The sequence below is a fragment of the Acromyrmex echinatior genome, chromosome 15, assembly GCF_024713525.1.
Source record: "Acromyrmex echinatior isolate Ae372 chromosome 15, ASM2471352v2, whole genome shotgun sequence".
Taxonomy (NCBI): domain Eukaryota; kingdom Metazoa; phylum Arthropoda; class Insecta; order Hymenoptera; family Formicidae; genus Acromyrmex; species Acromyrmex echinatior.
In genome coordinates this window covers 4,051,682-4,071,342 of record NC_141866.1, presented here as the reverse complement: position 1 = coordinate 4,071,342, position 19,661 = coordinate 4,051,682, and the positions used below count along the sequence as shown (strand labels likewise).

General features: G+C 33.7%; 1 protein-coding gene across 5 annotated transcripts in view; it reads left to right on the top strand.

Moving 5' to 3' along the window:
- Ddr (discoidin domain-containing receptor 2) overlaps nt 1-19,661 on the top strand; it is a 312,832-nt gene that overhangs the window by 213,015 nt on the left and 80,156 nt on the right. For 2 of the 5 annotated variants that reach the window (XM_087413781.1, XM_087413782.1), the window contains 5 exons: nt 1,118-1,210; nt 4,056-4,197; nt 8,514-8,663; nt 9,649-9,790; nt 16,126-17,305. In XM_087413781.1, the coding sequence (XP_087269907.1) occupies nt 1,118-1,210; nt 4,056-4,197; nt 8,514-8,663; nt 9,649-9,790; nt 16,126-16,163 (565 nt within the window). In that variant the 3' untranslated portion in view covers nt 16,164-17,305. Of the gene's footprint in view, nt 1-1,117; nt 1,211-4,055; nt 4,198-8,513; nt 8,664-9,648; nt 15,246-16,125; nt 17,306-17,349; nt 17,473-19,661 lie in introns of those variants that run through there. The other 3 variants (XM_087413783.1, XM_087413785.1, XM_011054356.2) reach the window with 3 other exon arrangements.

Sequence of the window (19,661 nt, the reverse complement as noted above, 5' to 3'; positions counted from 1 at the left end):
TACATATTATTGCTCTTGTTTCATATATATACATATAAATCTACAGTTATGTCGTAACAACGTTAAGTGTAGGACGATATGCTACCACCGAAACGACTCTATTGGCGTATCTCTCGTAGAAATAGCACGCAGAGTCGTTTCGATGTAAATGGTTTGCATTCTACAAACGTAAATACTAAAAACGTAGTACCTACCGTCGTCCTCAACGAGTACGAACGAATGCTAACGCCCGATCGTAACCAACACGTACCTACGTCGCACTTTACCCCATTTTCAAATTCAATTTTGTTAGAAATAGGAACAATACAAAAATAAATCTGCTGTATACAAATATTGAAGAATAAACTTCTTCAATCTCTTTTGCTACAAATTTCAAGTGAAAATATATATTATATGTATATGTATATATATATATATATATATATATAATTCTAACACTGATCAAATGTACACTTATGTCTTATTTATTTCCAACTTGCACTATTAGAAGTAATGATAATAATTTCTTGAATTAAATAATATTTTATTATTTAATTTCTATGTGTGTAAGATATAAATTAATCCATTTCTGTGGTTAGTTTCAAAGTATACAACGTTCATATTAACGTATACACTTAGCAAATAATAAACTAAATTTTAATCAAATTTAATACATTTTCTTAATTTAAATTGTTTGACTGTGGTTTTAGTTTAATTAAATGACATTAAGTAAAAGTAATAGCGATCTATACAGATGATTAAAAATTACTTAAACTGAGTATAATATTTGACATGATAAATTTAATAGTATGGGAAAAATATACCTATATTTAAAAATATTTTCCATTGTAATAATTCATGTCATTCTTAGTTATAAAAGGCAAAGTAATGTCTTCATGTATAAAAGAAAAGAGCATGACAAGTTAATTTGGATTCCTTGATTTACTTTATAAAGTAATTTAAGTAACGGGAGTATCTTATTTTGCTTGCGTCAAAAATGTTGGTTGACTACGGCTGAGTTAGTACGGTCGAGTGTCCGCTGTTTGTGGCGTTGCTTGCTACAAACGCCTCTATGTATACTGAGGAGTTTCTCCAAGTAAACTTCACAGCGTAACCGACCCCGTTCTTCGTGTTGCAGTTTCGGCACATTGGTTTACATGGCCACGCAAATAGCATCCGGCATGAAGTATCTCGAGGAAATGGACTTCGTGCATCGGGATCTCGCCACAAGGTAAGCGTGCACTGTTTCCCATAAGTTGCTTTGAGGGCTTGCTCATTAATGAGCAAGCTGTTGTTTGCCATATTATTGCAGCCTTGAAAGCGAAACTAAATACATATACCACAGAACTCGTCAATCTTCCTTTCGCCCCGATAAGCTTATATGAGAGCAAATGTGTAGAATAAAATGATATTCCCGATGTACTATAGCTAATTCCTTTTTTTTTATGTTGCTACAACAAATGTGAAAGAGACGATTTTTTAACATTTTCATACATAGCGAACAAATAGACTGTTGAGATATGACATTAATACTTTTTATATGTTGGTTTTTAAAATTAAGAAAAATTGATAAATGGAAAAAATGATGTTGTATTAACAGCATTACTCTAATTGAAAATAATCTTGTTAATTCAGATACAAAAAACACACACACGAAAGTAATATTAATGAAATAAATATATTATGCTCTTATTTTAATATAAAATATTGTTTGTTTCATTATTGCTGTTATTGAATTATTTTCAATTAAACTAATGCAACATCTGTTAATATAACATTAGTTTTTTCCATATATTCATGCAATTTTTCCTATATTTTTCCATATTTATAATTACAATAATTACATATATTCAGTGAAATAATTAAAAATAATACATTCAATTATAACTGCACCTGCATCCTTTGTTTGAAAATCAATTGAATTTCACCAATCTTAATTTCGTTTCCAGACGAATGCTTTAATTTGTCTGCAGTGATTCGCAATGATCGCTAGACGGAATCGTTTCATGTATCAAACAAGCAAGCAAACAAACAAACAAATGCATACTCTATTCGATCTTTTTGTAAGCGTACGAAAGCATGCCTCTGGGCATTACAATGGGATTGCTTTATTACGGCGGCCGATTGTTTTATCGTCTCATTCTCTTTCCATATACGTAATGGATTCCGCATACCCCTAGACCGTGCTTTTCCACCCTCCATACGATTTGGAAACTCTTGAAACCCAGCAGTGCCGGCAGCGTGGCACGACAACCAATATCGTAGGTAGAGCTATTAAAAGCGGGGGAATGAGATAGGTACGACTGGAAGGGTTTGGACCGTGTGTTCGAATTATTAACTCTAATCGTAAACCTTAATTATCATGCCCCGTGGCGCGATCGTTGTCGCGACTTTAGCGAGGGTACAAGAAGCTAGACGAAAGGGGCGCAATTTATTCGTGATTTATAGAAGTGGGTTCAGGGTTGAATTCTAATGGTGAATGCGGCAACCGGCGAATACTAGTTCTACTACTGAGAAATAAACGATGGATATTATATCTGAGAATTATTATTAATGGCAGAACGGGAATGAAGAATAATAAATCCAAAATAAATCTATTTTTGTGTCGCAAATTCAAGTATATATATTTCCTTAGAATATTACAGATTTCTCGTAATAGATATTTGATATCTTTTATCATTTTTATGAATTTTTTCCATGTATCTTGTACAGAGAGAATTTTACTGGAGCATCTAAAAATTTAGATAGATACAGTTTTGAAAATAATTTCATTGGATTATCAAAATAACTATGTAGGATGCTCAAGGATAATGAATAATGAATATTGCAAAATATTTTGACATTCTAAGCAATTATATTGAGCATGTTATGTTACTTTGATGGTCTAAGAAAATTATTTTCAGATTTATATCTGTCTAAACTTTTAAATATTTCAACAAAACTGTTCTTTTCGTATTCCCACGCAGTCTTTCTTATGTATCTCAAACGGAAATGTGTGTGTGTGTGTGTGTGTGTGTGTGTGTGTGTGTGTGTGTGTGTGTGTGTGTGTGTGTGTGTGTGTGTGTGTGTGTGTAACTGAAATTGTATGAACTAATACACAAATTTACACGATTTCGAAGCGATTCTAAAAATTGTAAAACAGTCTGATTAAATATGAATACTCGAAAGAACAAAAAAAGAACGAGCAAGATTTTTATGGTACCAGAAGTAGAAAACTTGCCAACAAATCAGCCGGAAGGCGCAGACGTTGACAATGGGTGTGAAAATACCCACCGGTGCGCGTAAAATAAAAGCGTCGTGGCAGCTACTAAACCATCCCCTCGTCGTCTCACGAATCACCCCTTTACCGTAGAGCGCGATAAACGACGAGGTTTACGCGCAAATCAGCGCGAAACTTGGAACGACCGTCGTTTGGAACATGCTCGCAACGAACCTATTGTGAACTACTTAAATGTGAGCTTCCAAGAAGCGATTTCACGCATCCACAATCACCGTATTTTATTGAAGAAATTCATCCGTTAATTATTGAAGAATTTCTTCTCTAACATTTTAAAGACTCTCATCTCTTTAATTTTCTTCAATTATTTTATAATTTTTTTTATGATACGTCTTGTCGATACATGTACTAAAAGGTAGAATATATTTATAATGATATAAAGAATTAAACTAAAAAAATATCAATTTAAAATCTATTTCCAATTGTACAGAAAAAAAAAATCATAAACTGGAAAACTAGCGTTTAGTTATGCTCGCACGATATTTCGATAAACTACTCTGTTTGTTTTTGATATGGCTGCCACATGCAGAATATAAAAAATAGAACGTACAAACACATATTCATTTAGCAGTATACGAACCGATACGAACCGATAGAATATTGCATAGTTGTACAGTTAGCAGAGATCTCATGGCCAGCGTTAATAAAAAGAATGGAAGTGTTAATTTGATCAAAAAATAATTCTATTGTTTTCCAGTTAAAAATTCGCGAGTGGAAATATTTCGGTATATATTACACAGTAGGATGAAAAAGGTGCTTCACAGAAATTAAGAGACGAGTATTTGTGAATTTTTTTCAGAAATTGTTTAGTGTGCCGCGGATGCACGGTTAAAGTATCTGATTTGGGTAGCGGACGAAGCGCATATGCGGCGGATTACTTCCGTGTCGAAGGACGTCCTCCATTACCGATTCGATGGATGCCATGGGAATCAATGCTAATGGTGAGTATACAATAAATGCTTACTGTACATTTAAACAGTATATATTTTAACTTTGTCTCTTTATCTCTCTTTCGCTTCCTCCCTCTCTCGATATTTTTCACCTTCGGGCATGAGAAGATTTAGCGCGCGGCATAGCTTTCCGCGTGTGCGCTTTTTCCGGAAGCTTCCGATTTAGACGGGCGCTCGCGCGTTAGTGGCAATAAAGATCAGCGATGCGAAAGTTCGATAGAATTATAAATAAAAAAAGAGAGGATAAATCAAATTGGCGCAAACGACTTTCGCTCGTAAACGAGCGAAATAGACAAGAGAGACAAAACGAGAACGTGTGTCGGGTCGCTTTGATTTTAAAATCTACGCATGGGTGGGACGCGGCGTTTTGACGAACTACGGCTACGCATCCACGCGATGAAATTCGATTTTGTTCCGATGCGTACTTTTTTTCGTTGCTTTTCACATCCGGAAGTAAAACCCCTATCCGCCATTACATATCGGCAGTACCCAAGTCGACATTTTCGCTATCCGTCAGAAATGCATATCATCGTTAGATACTGTAATGAAGAAGCATCTCTTTAGATTTATAAATGTGCAGATGGAAAGCGTTGTGTGAAATATTAGTCGGAAAAAATATTCCAACTCATGAATCATCAAAGATCTGTATATTATAAAATGAGTCATAAAAACGCGCATTACTTTGTTGCCAACGAGATTACATGATACATCTGCCAATCTCTCCATCTTTTAAACGAATTCGCCAATTATGTCGTTTAATTGGTATTAATACCACGCGCCAAGCCATGTGCGATAAAATTAATTTAAAATTGTAATTGATTATTCTTCTTGTTAATCTGTCCTTCCCATTACGCAAAATAAATCGCATTAGAGTCGCATTTCTGTTCAACCATTGGAAAATAAAGAGTTTCGAAGTCTGTTATTTATAAAAGGTAAGAAAAATTCTCTCTAATAAACCTTATTTCCGGATTGGAAATTAAGTTTTACGTTTCATTTAATACATTTAATACATCTTGCTTTTAATTTCTCAATTGTCCTTGCCAATATCGAATTGCCGATCCGCGAAACCGACATCAGACTGATAGAGTCGTCTGCGGTCACGCTGGTATTAGCGAATTGCCCCATCACATTGCGCGATACGCGTCATTGAGCTATAAAAGTGTCGGAGAAAATATGCGATACGCGTTTGGAAATTCATTTTCGATGTTGAGCGGCTTTTTCAGCTTAACCGCTCGACAATCCAAACACAATCGTTCCGCTTCGTAAACTAACGCATCGAACATGGCGTTCCCGCTGTTTTCGCTGGCGTTACAATGTGGACGACGATGAAAGATACTCGCGTTTACTTTTCACGAAAATTCAGACATATACGCGTCGACCTGGTGAAAGAAACAAATTTTTTTTGCTAATGTTTAAAAATATTATGAGCGCGCTATATCAGTAATCTCGTTATAGTCAGGCTGTAATCAGACATTGCAACAAATAATTATTATTATTATTATATATTTAATAGTAACATATCACAATAATATATTTGTGTGATTAATAATTTAAGCATGAAATATAAGATATTTTTAATTTGAGACGCATTAATTTAAATATTAAAAAATTGTACAAAACGACTTGTGAGATTTCAATTCATAAAGATTTTAACGTGCTGATCTTTAAATATTTAATCATTTAAGCATCTAAAAATATAAAAGATTTATAAACTTGACCATTTAATGACGAAAAATTTTAGGAATATATATCTCTAGGAAACAATTATGCAAAGGTAAAGATGCGAATAGGTTAATACTTTTAAAACTTATAAAGTTATTCTTTTATATTGTTTCAATTTGTTAGATCAAATATTACACTTTTTTTACGATTCAGTATCTTTTCATTTGAAAAATGAATTATAATAAAAAAATTTAATTTTAGTATCTAACTGTGCATAGATTATTATATCGCTACTCTATTCTTTGTCGTCATTTGCGGAAATAGTATATTTATTGTACCTGCGTGTAATGGCAAATTAATATCAAAACGGTCATTCGACGAAACAGAAATGAGGCTGGGAAATATAGTATTGAATAGCTAGTTGGCGTCGTCATTTCAAACTGACTGCGCCATTAATGTTTCATTATTGCCCATCATTTATCCAACCTCCACCATTGTGCCGCGCTAATGAAACGATCCCGTTTCTACGCGCGAAATACCGTTTCAAAAATTATCCGGGATTACCGTCGATTTAATAGTTTCATATCGATCTTGTGATCATGGAAATCATTCTTTATAAGATTACGCATCACAGAGTTTGTTAAAACGCGATTCCACCATGTTTAATTTATTGTTATTCAGAATATTTTTTACAGAAGTGTCAAATAAAACATGACAGTATTTTTAATAGAAGAACGTTAATTTATTATTATGTATAGGATATAATAACATTTTTTTTATTTCATTTTTTTTTCTATTATATTAAACGATGAAGGATAACTTTGTTATTACTGATTTGCTTGTGCATAAAACGTTATTTATCGCGCGCACATTATTTAGCTTCAACAATTTGAAGTAACGTACAAGTAATGATGCGCATGTAATTTTGTATCACGTACTTCATAAATAATCGAATCATGTCTTAAGATCCTCTTGAACATGCGCAAACTACAAACTCTGCACACATGTGCAATCTTCTCAGCGTATTACCGGCAGCAGAGATTATGTAATTTAAGTACCTAAGTTGCGGTAATTTCACATCAAGTACACAATCATTTAATCGCAAATCGATTTAAAATTACGATGTTATTACACAGCAAGGTCTTTCACGATTGCTTCTCTTATTTAATATTTTATTTTTATGTCTTCTTCATTGACTTTTTCTATAATTGTTAAAATATATTTTTCTCGTAAGTAATTTGAAACGTTCTTCTTCACAAGCTTATTTTAAATTTTGTTGATAATAATAATATAATTATTTACATCTTTATATAATTTATATATACACATTTATTTCCTATATATTTCCTCAGAAAACGTTATGTTTGTATAAACGTAGCGCTGATATTAATTAAAACTTGGAGCTACTAAAGCTTTTATACAACTTGCCGTTAATATATATATAATTATTTTGCTTGATGGGTCATACGCATGCCAATGGGAGCGGAAGATACATCCAACCGTCAATGTAAGGAAAAGAGTAAAATTGTGTAACTGCTTTATGGCGTTTCCGCGAAGCTTGGGCTTAACTGAGTTACTCGGTTGAACTTTGGGAAACTCGAAGGCGCATACAGTTTCCATAAATTACTCCTTCACGCTCAAACATTAGATTTCTGCGTCGGGCATGTCGCGCTTTTAATTATTTTTGCGGCTTACAAAAAAACAGACATTAACTTGAATTCGTATAAGAAAAAACAAAATTTATACTTATATTGTCGCAATGTTACTTTACATTAAATCATCTTTATACAAACGATGCAGATTCTATATGTGTATATATATATATATATACATACATATATACTATATACAGGGTGACCCACTTAAACCATCTGAAATATCTCGCTTATTTTTGATGATATAAACAAATATTTTGAATGAAAGTGGAAGGGTTTCGACGTATTTTAGTCATGTTGATTTTTTTTTTAAGTAGAGGCGTTAAAAAAATATGAAGATTATCTTCACTTTTTTAAATGGAATTATATGCAATGGAATGGAATTCTGTTCATAAAAGTATTAAAGTATGATTATCAAAAAGTTAATAGTTTACGAATTATTTAACATTTTATGTCAATATGTGCCAGAATAAAGTGTAAAATATCTCATAAACTATTGGTTTTTTGATATTATTACCTTAATACTTTTACATATGCAGAATAATTAGAGGAATCATATTGTGTAAAAAAAAATCATACAATTCCATTTTAAAAAGTGGAGGTGACTTTCATATCTTTTTGATGCCTCCACCTAGAAAAAAACAACATGATCAAAATACATCCCCCTCGAAACCGTTCCATTTTCGTTTGAAATATTTTTTTGTATTATCGAAAATAACCGAAATATTCAAGATGTTAGATTTAAGTGGAGCATCTTGTATGTATATATACATATATACAATATATATATATATATATATATATATATATATATATATATATATATACATTCCAGATTTATTGCATCGTAAAATAAACTTATCCAATTATATCAGAATGCTCAACAAATTCCAAGCGCTCTTAAGCTGCAAATAGTAAAAGCTGCCAGAGCTAATGAATATAGTAAACGAACTTTTGTAAAATTTTCTTGGATGTGTTTACATTGTACAGGGAAGACACACATGCAAGGGCGACGTCTGGGCGTTTGCCGTCACGCTGTGGGAAATACTGACATTCGCGCGGGAGCAACCATTCGAGGAGTTTCCGGATCATCGAATAGTGGAGAATGCGACTTACTTTTATCAAGAGGATGAGCGAAGGGTAAGTGCGCGGAGTAATTCTTCGACTTCTTTCCCTCATTGTGTCCGATGTACTTAATGTAATGAGTGCACTGTGAGTACTTGATTTCGCATTGAGTGCCTCACGAAGCTTTCAAGGCTTTGAACGTCGCTATTTATTCCGTCTTTCAGATTTCTGATTACCTTACTCCGTTAGATTCTTACTACGTTTTTTTCTGTTCTTTACGTAGCTTCTTTCAAGAGTAGTCTGAACGTGTCCTGTTTCTCTAAGACTAACTGTAGGACAATTAACATCGTTGAAAAAAACAGGTTTAAATAAACGCACGGTGTCGAACATGTAATTATAAAAGTGGGTCACGCGAGTGTGTTTCCATGAAAATGGCAGAACTACTTGCTTAGTAATTCATATAATGTAATAAATATTGCGTCGCACTCGAGCCCGACGCGTTCATTTTCCCAACATCAAGAGTGCTTCAAACCAACACGCGCATTGTAAGAATTGTTATTGTATACTCTCTCGGTGTTGTAGAGAGAGTTTGTTAATATTTACGAACAGTTCATTGTATAACAAATATTGTGATTAATTACGTGAGCAAAATATTTTTATTATGTCTGTGCCATTTATTTCTGTAATATCGTGTTAAATTTATAATGAAATCGTCGCGAGCAATCTGTTTTTTATTCTGGTATAACGCAAAAATATGTCAACGCTTTGATTATGTATTATATACAAAATACGTTTAACGATATATAGGATAAGATGGTACAATTTCAAACATGATACAATTCTGAAATAAGATTTGAATCGAATTTTCGAGGTTGAAGTTTGATTTTTCCTGCTTGGTACTCTTCAATACCCTTCACCACACAATGAGAGAGTTACCAAATTTGAATCTCGAAAATTGGATTCAACTTTTATTTCGTTTAGAATTGTACCATGTTTGAAATTGTACCTTACTTTACATAACTGATAACGTTAGATTCGACTTACGGTTATTTTTATACAGATGATACTACCACTGCCAAAAAACTGTCCCAAAGAGATCTACGATCTGATGCGCGAATGCTGGCAGAGGAACGACGTCGACCGACCAAACTTTCGCGAGATTCACCTGTTCCTGCAACGAAAAAATCTCGGTTATAAACCCGGTGAGTCGAACGATACTTGATATAGAGAACTGGAAGGCTGGAACCTTATCCGGCTTTCTATGATTGGCGAATTAAATGGCAATTGGTGGAACTGCCCTTCATCGACCAAGCTAGACCAAGTCAGACCAAGTTAGTATCTAGGATGACGATCCATAAATCGGCTATAACGAACGTAAACTGTTTGTGATGGCATGGTCGGACGCGTCCATCGTGCTGATGATAACTATATCGTATGGTGACACTTACGTGCGAGAAGAAGATATAGGAGTCTGATATATGAGCTGATCGCGCCCAGACTTTTGACGGTTCACGATATTAATATCCCTTTTTTTAGCCGTACATTGGTCGCCATACATTGTGAACAGCGCTGTGAATTTAATCGATAACCGGTATGAACCGCACAAATCACTGTCGCCGTAACGCAAACTGTCCGTGTGCAAACTACAAGACATTGTCTACAAAATTCGCTTTTTTAATGATTCCTTTACACGAATATAATCTACAGACCGTTACTACGGGTAGATCGACAACTATTTCTCCGAAATACGCATAACAATGCGCAGTGCTTGACAATAGAATATTAATTTTTTTATAAGCACTATTTTTAATCTACGAGATATTAATTTTTGTACATATATATCATTTAATTGACGTATTATTGAAAATTTATGAACTATTATATACGCTTAACTATATAAAGTGATAGGTACTCGATCTTCTGGCTAATTCTCGTGCAACTTCTTCTCGTTTCTCTTTTATTTCTTGGCTCGTTATTCTTTTATCAATCGCCTACAGAAGTTACGCGTTGACCAAAACGGATAGCCCCATAATAATGATACCGAGTCTCTACGATACCATATCCACGCTCGCGCAATTGAAATGGATAGATTATGATTTTGATCCGTGGCATTCGATACGAAATGGAACGTTACTAGTGCTGGCAATACGAGGGGAGCACGTTCGATAAATCGCACATACGCTGTTCCGAAATTGATACTGTCAGCAAACAAGCTTATGATATTCGCGCCGTAACGGCACTCGTGTCACGTTCGGGATATACGTGGATCGGACTTGAAAATCGCGAGCTGTACGTAACATGTCCACCGACGAATAACGTAGTCATTTCTAAACTTCGATCCTCGAAAAAATGGACTTTTATCGAACCAAGATCGAAATTTGCTGATCTTCATGATGGGATTACGTTATCCGTTCTCGGGCCTTTTATATGTTAGTTTCGTAAACGTGTCCTGGAAAAAAATTTGTTTTTTCAAAAATCTAGATACAAATATATACACGTATACATATGCCATTTTTAAGACAATTAAGCGAGTTGTTTTTAGGAAAGCAAAATCTATAAGCGTATACGATCGAGTTGATTATAATAAATCAATGTGTTTCCGATGATATTTAACTGCTTGTATACTCTTTGCCCCATTTTATTTTTCAAGCTATCGTCTTCAAGAAGACAAAATATAAAAACAGGCTAATTATCGTTCCTCCAACCGTTTAATTGCACGACCAATATCTTTCCCTCCAATTCAGTTGGACGAAGATTTCTCGTTAACTTTTTAATTGAACACTCGCCATAGTGACGTAGAAAGAATTATACGAACGTCGCTTCAAGGAGCTTATCAATGCACAAAAAATTATGAAATGGGGTTAAAAGGAACATTCTGTAAAATTAATCATTGTACCGTACAAGAAGCATTTTTCAAAGAGTACGGGAAAAGGTAATCTTAAGCCGCGTTAAGTTTTCGTTAAGTTCCCTTAAACTACTCTTAAGCTTAAGATGCGCTTAGCCGAAGTGCATAAATGTTTGACAATACCATTAGAGGTTGCAGTATAAATTCATATAAAGTGTGTAAAGAATGTTGAAGGATTAATCGACAATGTAAATTATTAGATTATTATAAGACCGTCATTCTATTGGCGGTTGTATCGCATAATCGTTTTAGGATCGTTAACTCTATCGGTACACAAAACTTCTCTCGTGCCCCGTTGTTCGACTTCGGCAAAAGCCGTAAGACGGATGTATCGTGATTCTAGGAGGAAAAAAGGAGCACATGTGACCTGATGTTAAGTTTATAGTGTGGAATAGAGATGGGCGATTTACCCGGTAAATGTTTCTGCTTGATTTGATACGCGTAAAAATCCAATCAACTCTCTGAATATGATTATAAATGTTTTAGATAATAAATATTTGATTTGAACTATTTATTTTGACGATCAAATTTTTCAGATTATTATTTATTCTCTGAATTTGTTGTCTTTCTATTCAAACCGACATGTTTCACATATTTCAGCAGTAAGACATTTCCAGGTAAATAGCTATCGTTAGTATGAAATATTGAAAGACTTATATACTTGTTAGAATGGTTCTGTACGTGTAGCGAAAGGAAAACAATAGTTGTGCGAAACATGGCAGAGATATTCCGACGTTCAAAAACTTGTACACGTCACCTAAATTCCGATTGTTGTCTAGGTACCTTGCCTCGCACAGGCTAAGGGACTCATGCTCGTGATCTGTAAGATAATTAAGAGTAGAATAAATATATATATATATATATATGTATATATATATATATGTATATATATATATATATATATATATATATATATATATATAAATGATGAATGTGTACGATTAAACAATTATGGAAAAGAATTCTCGTTCTTTTTTATGTTCGCGGAATTTATTTTAATAAGTTTAAAAGATTATTATATTTAAAAGATAAACGTGAGCCCAATAATAAAAATATCTTTTTTTTTTATTTTTATATCCTTTAACAATAGTGTTGTTTTTTTTCTTTTATTTCTCCTTTCTCATTATTTAAACATTATTCAGAAAAAACTAATTAAAAATTTAATATGTAGATCATGATTTATGTAAATTGACAATGACAAATAAATGACGAATCAAGAACATTTTATGTAATTTCGTTCGATTATAATTTGATTAATTGTAACAATGAAAAGTCTCTAATGTTGATATTATGTTGATCACTTAATATATATAAAGTTAAGAATATTGTAAGGACTACTGCCACTGCGTTAGCGAAAACGAATATATCGAGTGATATAGGTCGCGACCTTTTAATTCCAGATCCAACGATTAAATACATTATGAATTAACTTAATTCTTTATATATCTATGTTCAACATTTTCAAATGTATGTAAATGGTATGATTGCCAGAAGAATCCAAACGCGTTCGATCCTGCAAGACTCGCGGATGTATCTTTTACAGGGCTGATGTATATATAATCATTTGGAAGAGAATATGTAATGATAATTTTAGACTGAAACTTCCTGTCCGATCGAACGTGATTTAAACTACGTTATATATATACTTCTTCCTACAAAAAGAAATGTAAAATTAGAATCTTCCGCGTATAACTTTTTATATTAATCGCTTTATTTATTTGAAGAGAAAATTGCATAAAATATGTGATTATATCGTTAATATTTAACGAAAATATAATTTATTTTATATAAAAAAGAAACATAATGACATATCTTTCTAATGACAGATCTTCCATAATTATCATTGAAAATTCGACATATCGTATACATATCGTCATCTCTATTTACTTCGAATGGTGATTGAATTTAATAAGTCAATTTATAATGACAGTTCTTTCTGTAGGAAGTATTCTCCTTGACGTTCAGAGAAAACCGTAAGTGTGAAAATTATTGTAGATTATTACGTAATCGAATTAACTCCGCCGACTATTTATTCTCAACATAGCGATAATCTATTAAGCGGACGGAAAACAAAACACTTTGTACAATTTTTAATAACGAAACTCTAACTGTTGTAAATGCATCGACTCTGATCTCGCATTATACGCATTTCTTCCAATGAGCGCGTCGGCGAGATGGTCGAAAGTGGATTAGGCTGCAAAATTAAGAGCCTTGTAAATCACGTACAGTGATATTTACAAACTGATATACAGCGTAATTGTTAAGATACTTTAAATAGTACGAATGGTAAGCAAGATTTATAGCAAAGAGTGAGAAAAACAGTAAGTTTTTGCAAAATTTATATGATGGGATTTTATACTGTCTCGAAACTCGGACGAAACACGTCACTTAATCGCCTAATACGTAACACAATTCAATGCATCGACCAATATGTCGAAGAAGACAATATCGCGAAATGTGCTTCGGCAGTGGTACGAAAATACGATTCAATGAGAAAAGAACTTTACCATTTCTCTGGCGAACGAAAAAGATTTACACAATTTATTCGGGCATCGCTCGAGCGTACCACGTTCGCTGGAGTCTGATTTTCGTTGAACAACGCGTTCTCTCTTTTACCAGCTCAAACGAGCTCTATTTTTCATGCGTACGCAGCCAATGGCAGCGGCCCGATCGCACACTCGCCTCTCGCCGTTAGACGCAAACAAAAGTCGAAACTCGGACGCTCCGAGTACACGCGGATTCCGCGTTTGCCGATGGAATTTAATATCTGCTGCCTTCGTTACGAAACACACGGCCATGCTTTTTTTTCATCCCTTTCCCCATTCGTTCGCCTCATCCCTCACTATTCATTCTTCGCGCTCGTTTCTCAATACGATCGAGGAGGTATCAGCCGAGAGAGACACGATCTTTGCTTAAAATACGCAATAGAATCGAACGAGATGGAACAGCATTACAAATCGAATTAAATTCCTGCATCACGTTTACATCGTTATTGCTCGGATGCATCGCATGCCAATTTCGAATTCTTTGATCTCAGATAACCACTGCTCGCACGAATAAAGTACGTATGGGAAAAGTTTATAATTATAATTTTTGTTAAATATTTTTTGTAAATTTATTATGAATAAATAAAAATCTGTATCACATAAAATTTAATACAGAAAATTAATTAGTAATCCATGAATTTAATATTTCTATGATTTTACTTTCAAAATATTCGCGTTCGCTTTTGGTTTCGTAAAATTTCAAGTTATTTGAAACATTGCGCGGTATAAAGCAATGCTTTTATTGATTTTGTGTAGAGAACTCGTCATATATCTCCAGTTCACACTCGTCTATCATATTACCGTTGTCTGTCAAATAATTTACGTAAAGAGCATGCTCATTCTATCTCTCTCTCTCTCTCTCTCTCTCCCCCCCTCCTCTTTCTTTTTCTCTTATGCTCACAATAGCCTTTAAACAAATAAATATCGTCGTTCCAGGCTGCTAGACATGCACGGCGAAACGGCACATGCCAATCTCTGCGTGCAAATATAAACTGCGAAATGGGTTGTAAATAAGCAGATTGCACACAGTGGCTAGTATAGGGCCAGTTATCTATTGTTATCGGCGGACATATTGACTATTGTACGCGATCAGATGTACCTTTCCGGCTGTCCCTCTTCCCTTGCGATCCTGTATAAATGTCACGCATCTGTATTTAATACGTTTGTACATAGCGATTCGTTTTCAATAAATATTCAACGCTTTGATTTCTCTTGTCCGGCTCGTAAATTCTTTTACACACCACAACCCGATATGTTCAGAACGAGATATTACGAGCTAAGGTAAGTACATTAGTCATAACGTGTTTCCCTCGAGATGGCTTCAAATTACCTTGTCAGAGATACGCGCGATAATATCGTGGAAGAAAGCTCACCTTCCGCAACACGAGCGTGATAAATACATTTACCATATGTGCACAAACGGCATTGTACTTTAACAACATAATTCCGTTTTTACTTATTCTTTTAATATCCTTTTAATATTATTTCCGCGCTGGACAGGGGGTGGAAATGTAATTACATAAATTAGGTGAAGTATCCACCCACGAGTAATATTCCCGGAAATATTTCCAAAATACGTCGCTACGCTGTAAAATATACCCGCAGACGCACAACCTTTCCATTATCTCGAGGCATTCGCTCTTACTTCCTCTTATTTCTTTTCCCTTTCCGCCCTTAATTTAAACGGGTAGCACGCTCGAGTTTCTTGATTCGTCGGTACATTCTTTTTTCCCGTGAAAACATCCTTTAATTAAGTCGCTCCGATTCATTATCGTTGCACTGACGTAGGCATGCGACGTAGCTGTCGTTTCGTTAAATTCTGTTGTAAAGATTCTCTTCACGGTTACGGAATTACTGGTTCTGTACGCCGCGATCGCTCGTCATTTGCGGTTTTTTCCTCAGAATTAAAATAACACTTTCTTTCGACAAATCACTTTATTTCGGACGTAAATTGCTCATGCTACGCGTATTGTCGAAATTTCATGAAAAATGTCCGTATTCGCTTCAAACAACTTTAAATCAATCAAACTGATTCAACGAACTCTATTGGATCAACGTCAATGGCACAATATCGTGTTTCTTTCAGACTACCTCGGTCGCTGTATCGATGAGGATATACGATAAATCATTACTTTCTCTCGTGCTGCCTGACATCGTAAACTTTTTGCCGAGCGGTTAATGAAAACGAATTGCGTTTCGAAACCATCGACATGGCGATTCCTTGCGGCGACACGCACCAAGCGATACCACCGACAAAGAGACCCACGACACAGTGCGTGTATAATTGGACTCCGTTCATGTAGTTATTTCTACGAATAGCTCTTATCGAGATAGTATCACGATGGATTTGCACGATGTGGCTGGGCATCTGATAAGAACTGGAGCGAGCGAGGCAACTCCAATACCTGTATCGCGTGTGCTTTGCACAATCTACAACCATTGAAAGCTCAAAGGGTGAGATGTGAGAAAGCTCATGTTGTTGGATCACGCTGGTGTTAATCCGATGCGAAATGCTTCGCTCGTACCTTCGAAATTTTCTTGTCCAATCAGATTATGTACGACAGAATGCTCGTTTTCCCCCCCAAACAATTCGATCACTTTGATCCGCAAGGCGAAGAAGCGTTAATAATTCAAATGTATGAAGCATAAGAAGCATTAAAATTTCTCGAATTGTTATTAATTTTATTATTTATATTTATTAAATATTACGATTGCTATATTAATACATTACACTTTAAAATAAATCCAGACAAAGTTAGAAAAAATGAACTATTATAAATAAACATTTACGTACGAAAGTAATATGTTTCTACATCGAAGAAAGAAATGAAATATTCACCGGTATGAATTTGGTACGAATGTATTCGTATTTACAGCACTTATCCATACTTTTTTGTTAAAGTAAATTTCTTTATCCGTTTGCTTGGGTTAGATTTTACTTATACAAAGTAGAATTGAAAAGACGTCTTGACATTGTCGAAAGCAAAGGAAGTTATTTAAAAATGTCAAAACTTTCTTAAACTTCTACGTCTGGGATATTCACAGGGGATCTCGAACGATGTGATATGGTTAATAGAGAGTATGATAATTATGTCAAACAAGTCTAACAAGCGCGTCAAAGGAATAGAGTATTCTTATGGGAATTCGGATTCCCTTGTTCCAAATTCAATTTCTTCTATTATCTCACTTCAGTAAGATACTCTCGTAATATCTATTTTTTCCCTTGCTATGATATAATTACCTTTTTTTTTTACAAAAAAACTAATTGAGTATAATGTATAAAATAGAAATGTCTTTTTTTACTTAATAGATACGGAAGTAACGGTCAAAGAATAGTCAACCAGTTCTTGATTTCCATAATTAAAAAATTATGTAGATTTAAAAAGTACAAGCATACATTAAAAAAAGAGCAGATATGATGAAAATGCCAATACTAATTGGTAAGTCAATTTTTAAAGCGGCACGTATCAAGATATATATATATATATATGTATATATATATCGATTTATTGCAGCAAATCGACTATAAATTTATTCAATTTCTATTTTCAGTTAAAAAGAGCATATTCTGTGTTTTTCTGTCGGATTCAACTAGCTGTCTATTATACAGTGATATTTTTACGATGGTGCGCTATGATTAGCTGCTCGGAAAAAAAAGCAGAAGAGCGCAATCAATATTGATCCGTCGAATGAAGTATTTCATCCGTAGCTTCTCGAATCTCTCGTCCTGTGGGATTATGAACAGTGGGATACTACATTCTCCTGACAATGTACGATAACAACCCGGAAACTCGGCCCCAAGGTAGCGACGAGGGAATGAAGGATTGCTCTGCTCCAGCCGAGTCCAGCATAATCAATACACAGCTATAGATTTCCTCCTTCTACGACAGAGAATATAGCTTTACGTAATTGTACATCCTCGAACCCAATTAAACATAATCAAGGAAATTAGATGCAAATTATCGCATATTCTAGAATATTCAAATACATATTTAAATACGGTATCTCGATACTATTCGTCACAAAATTCTATTGTACGTTATTATTTATTCTTCTCTCGAATATTATTAATTTTTCTCTCGAAACTTATAATTATTTACAATATTACAGTTTGATTTTATTGTTACAATTAATTATTCGTAAATATATCAAAGCAAGACCTATTTACGGAAACAAATTATTCACAGTAAAAAACTAGATGTGAGTGTATGTATATATATATATATATATATATATATATATATATATATATATAGATAGATAGTAAATTTATATATATATATATATAAATTTACTCTGTAACGAAATATTATTAATATTGTTATGTATATATAAAGCTTTAGCTTGAAAAATCATTTCACTTCTTCGTTACATTAATATTATTGTTTATTACTTTTATTAATATTTAAACAAACAATTTTTTAACTGATCTTATTTCAACATTAAAAAAGTAATGAAGTTTATTACTTTTAAGTAATGGTAAAGGTAAAAAATTACTTTTGAGAATCAGTAACTAACGATAATAACTATAATACTTACTTGATTTAATAACGAGTAACAGAAACTAACTTTTAAAAAGTAACTATTTATTCTCTAATATTCAATAATCCATTCAATTCCATTTAATGTAGTTATATCTATGATTAGCAATAATTATTAATTGCATAAACGTTGTCGAGATAATAACTGTCGAAGCGGCCTGACTTATTTATTAAATAAATTGACGGGAGTTCGAATCTAATCGAAGTAATCTAATATCTCATTGAACATTAAACATTTTGCTGATTCAAATGTAACTTAGCTTTTTCAAATTGTACAATAAGCACGAAATAATGTACGATTCACTGGATTGCGAGATTCAAGTATGATGTAAAAAAGTTATACTATCCATTTATTAATAATACTTACAAATAATAATGTATTTTTCCCGGGCTCTCGAAAAGCAAGTGCAATACATATTGAGTTTTGATGTACATTTTTAGTCAAATTATCGTGATTATCTTAATTAATTCTATTAATAGTGTCGGTTGCAATATTTTCTACATTTACTTTTACATTAATAGAAAATTCTGCGTGAATAAATCGTATAAAATTTAGTATTTTGGTACATTAACTGTCGCGTCCTGGCAACTTTGTTTTCATATCAATCTCGAGCCGTTGTATATACAAGGTCGCCACGCTATCATTTGCGTAGCGACACTCGAGCAGGTCGGCTGCGTCAGTGCCGCGGTTAATAACTTTCGGAAATATCATCGCACCTTCCAAATAACTAGCGCTCGTCATCTCGCACATTTAATTAATTTTATAACTATAAACAATTCTTAAGTGCGTCAGAACGGTTACTTATGAAAAGTAGCTGGTTACTATCTCGTATGATTCATTCATCCCACGTCGCACTTAGAACTTTCTCTGACTTTAAATTATTAAATGTAATTCATCCGTTACTTCGGGAGCAAGAATGCCGAGTAACAATCGAGGAGTAACAAATCGTCGAAACGAACAATTAAATTAACGAAATACTGCAGTCTCTATCAATTGTTTATTCCATAATAATTTATTTTCTGTATTAATATATTCCTTATTAGAATCACAAGTACGATTAACATCAGGAGTGTTGCATAA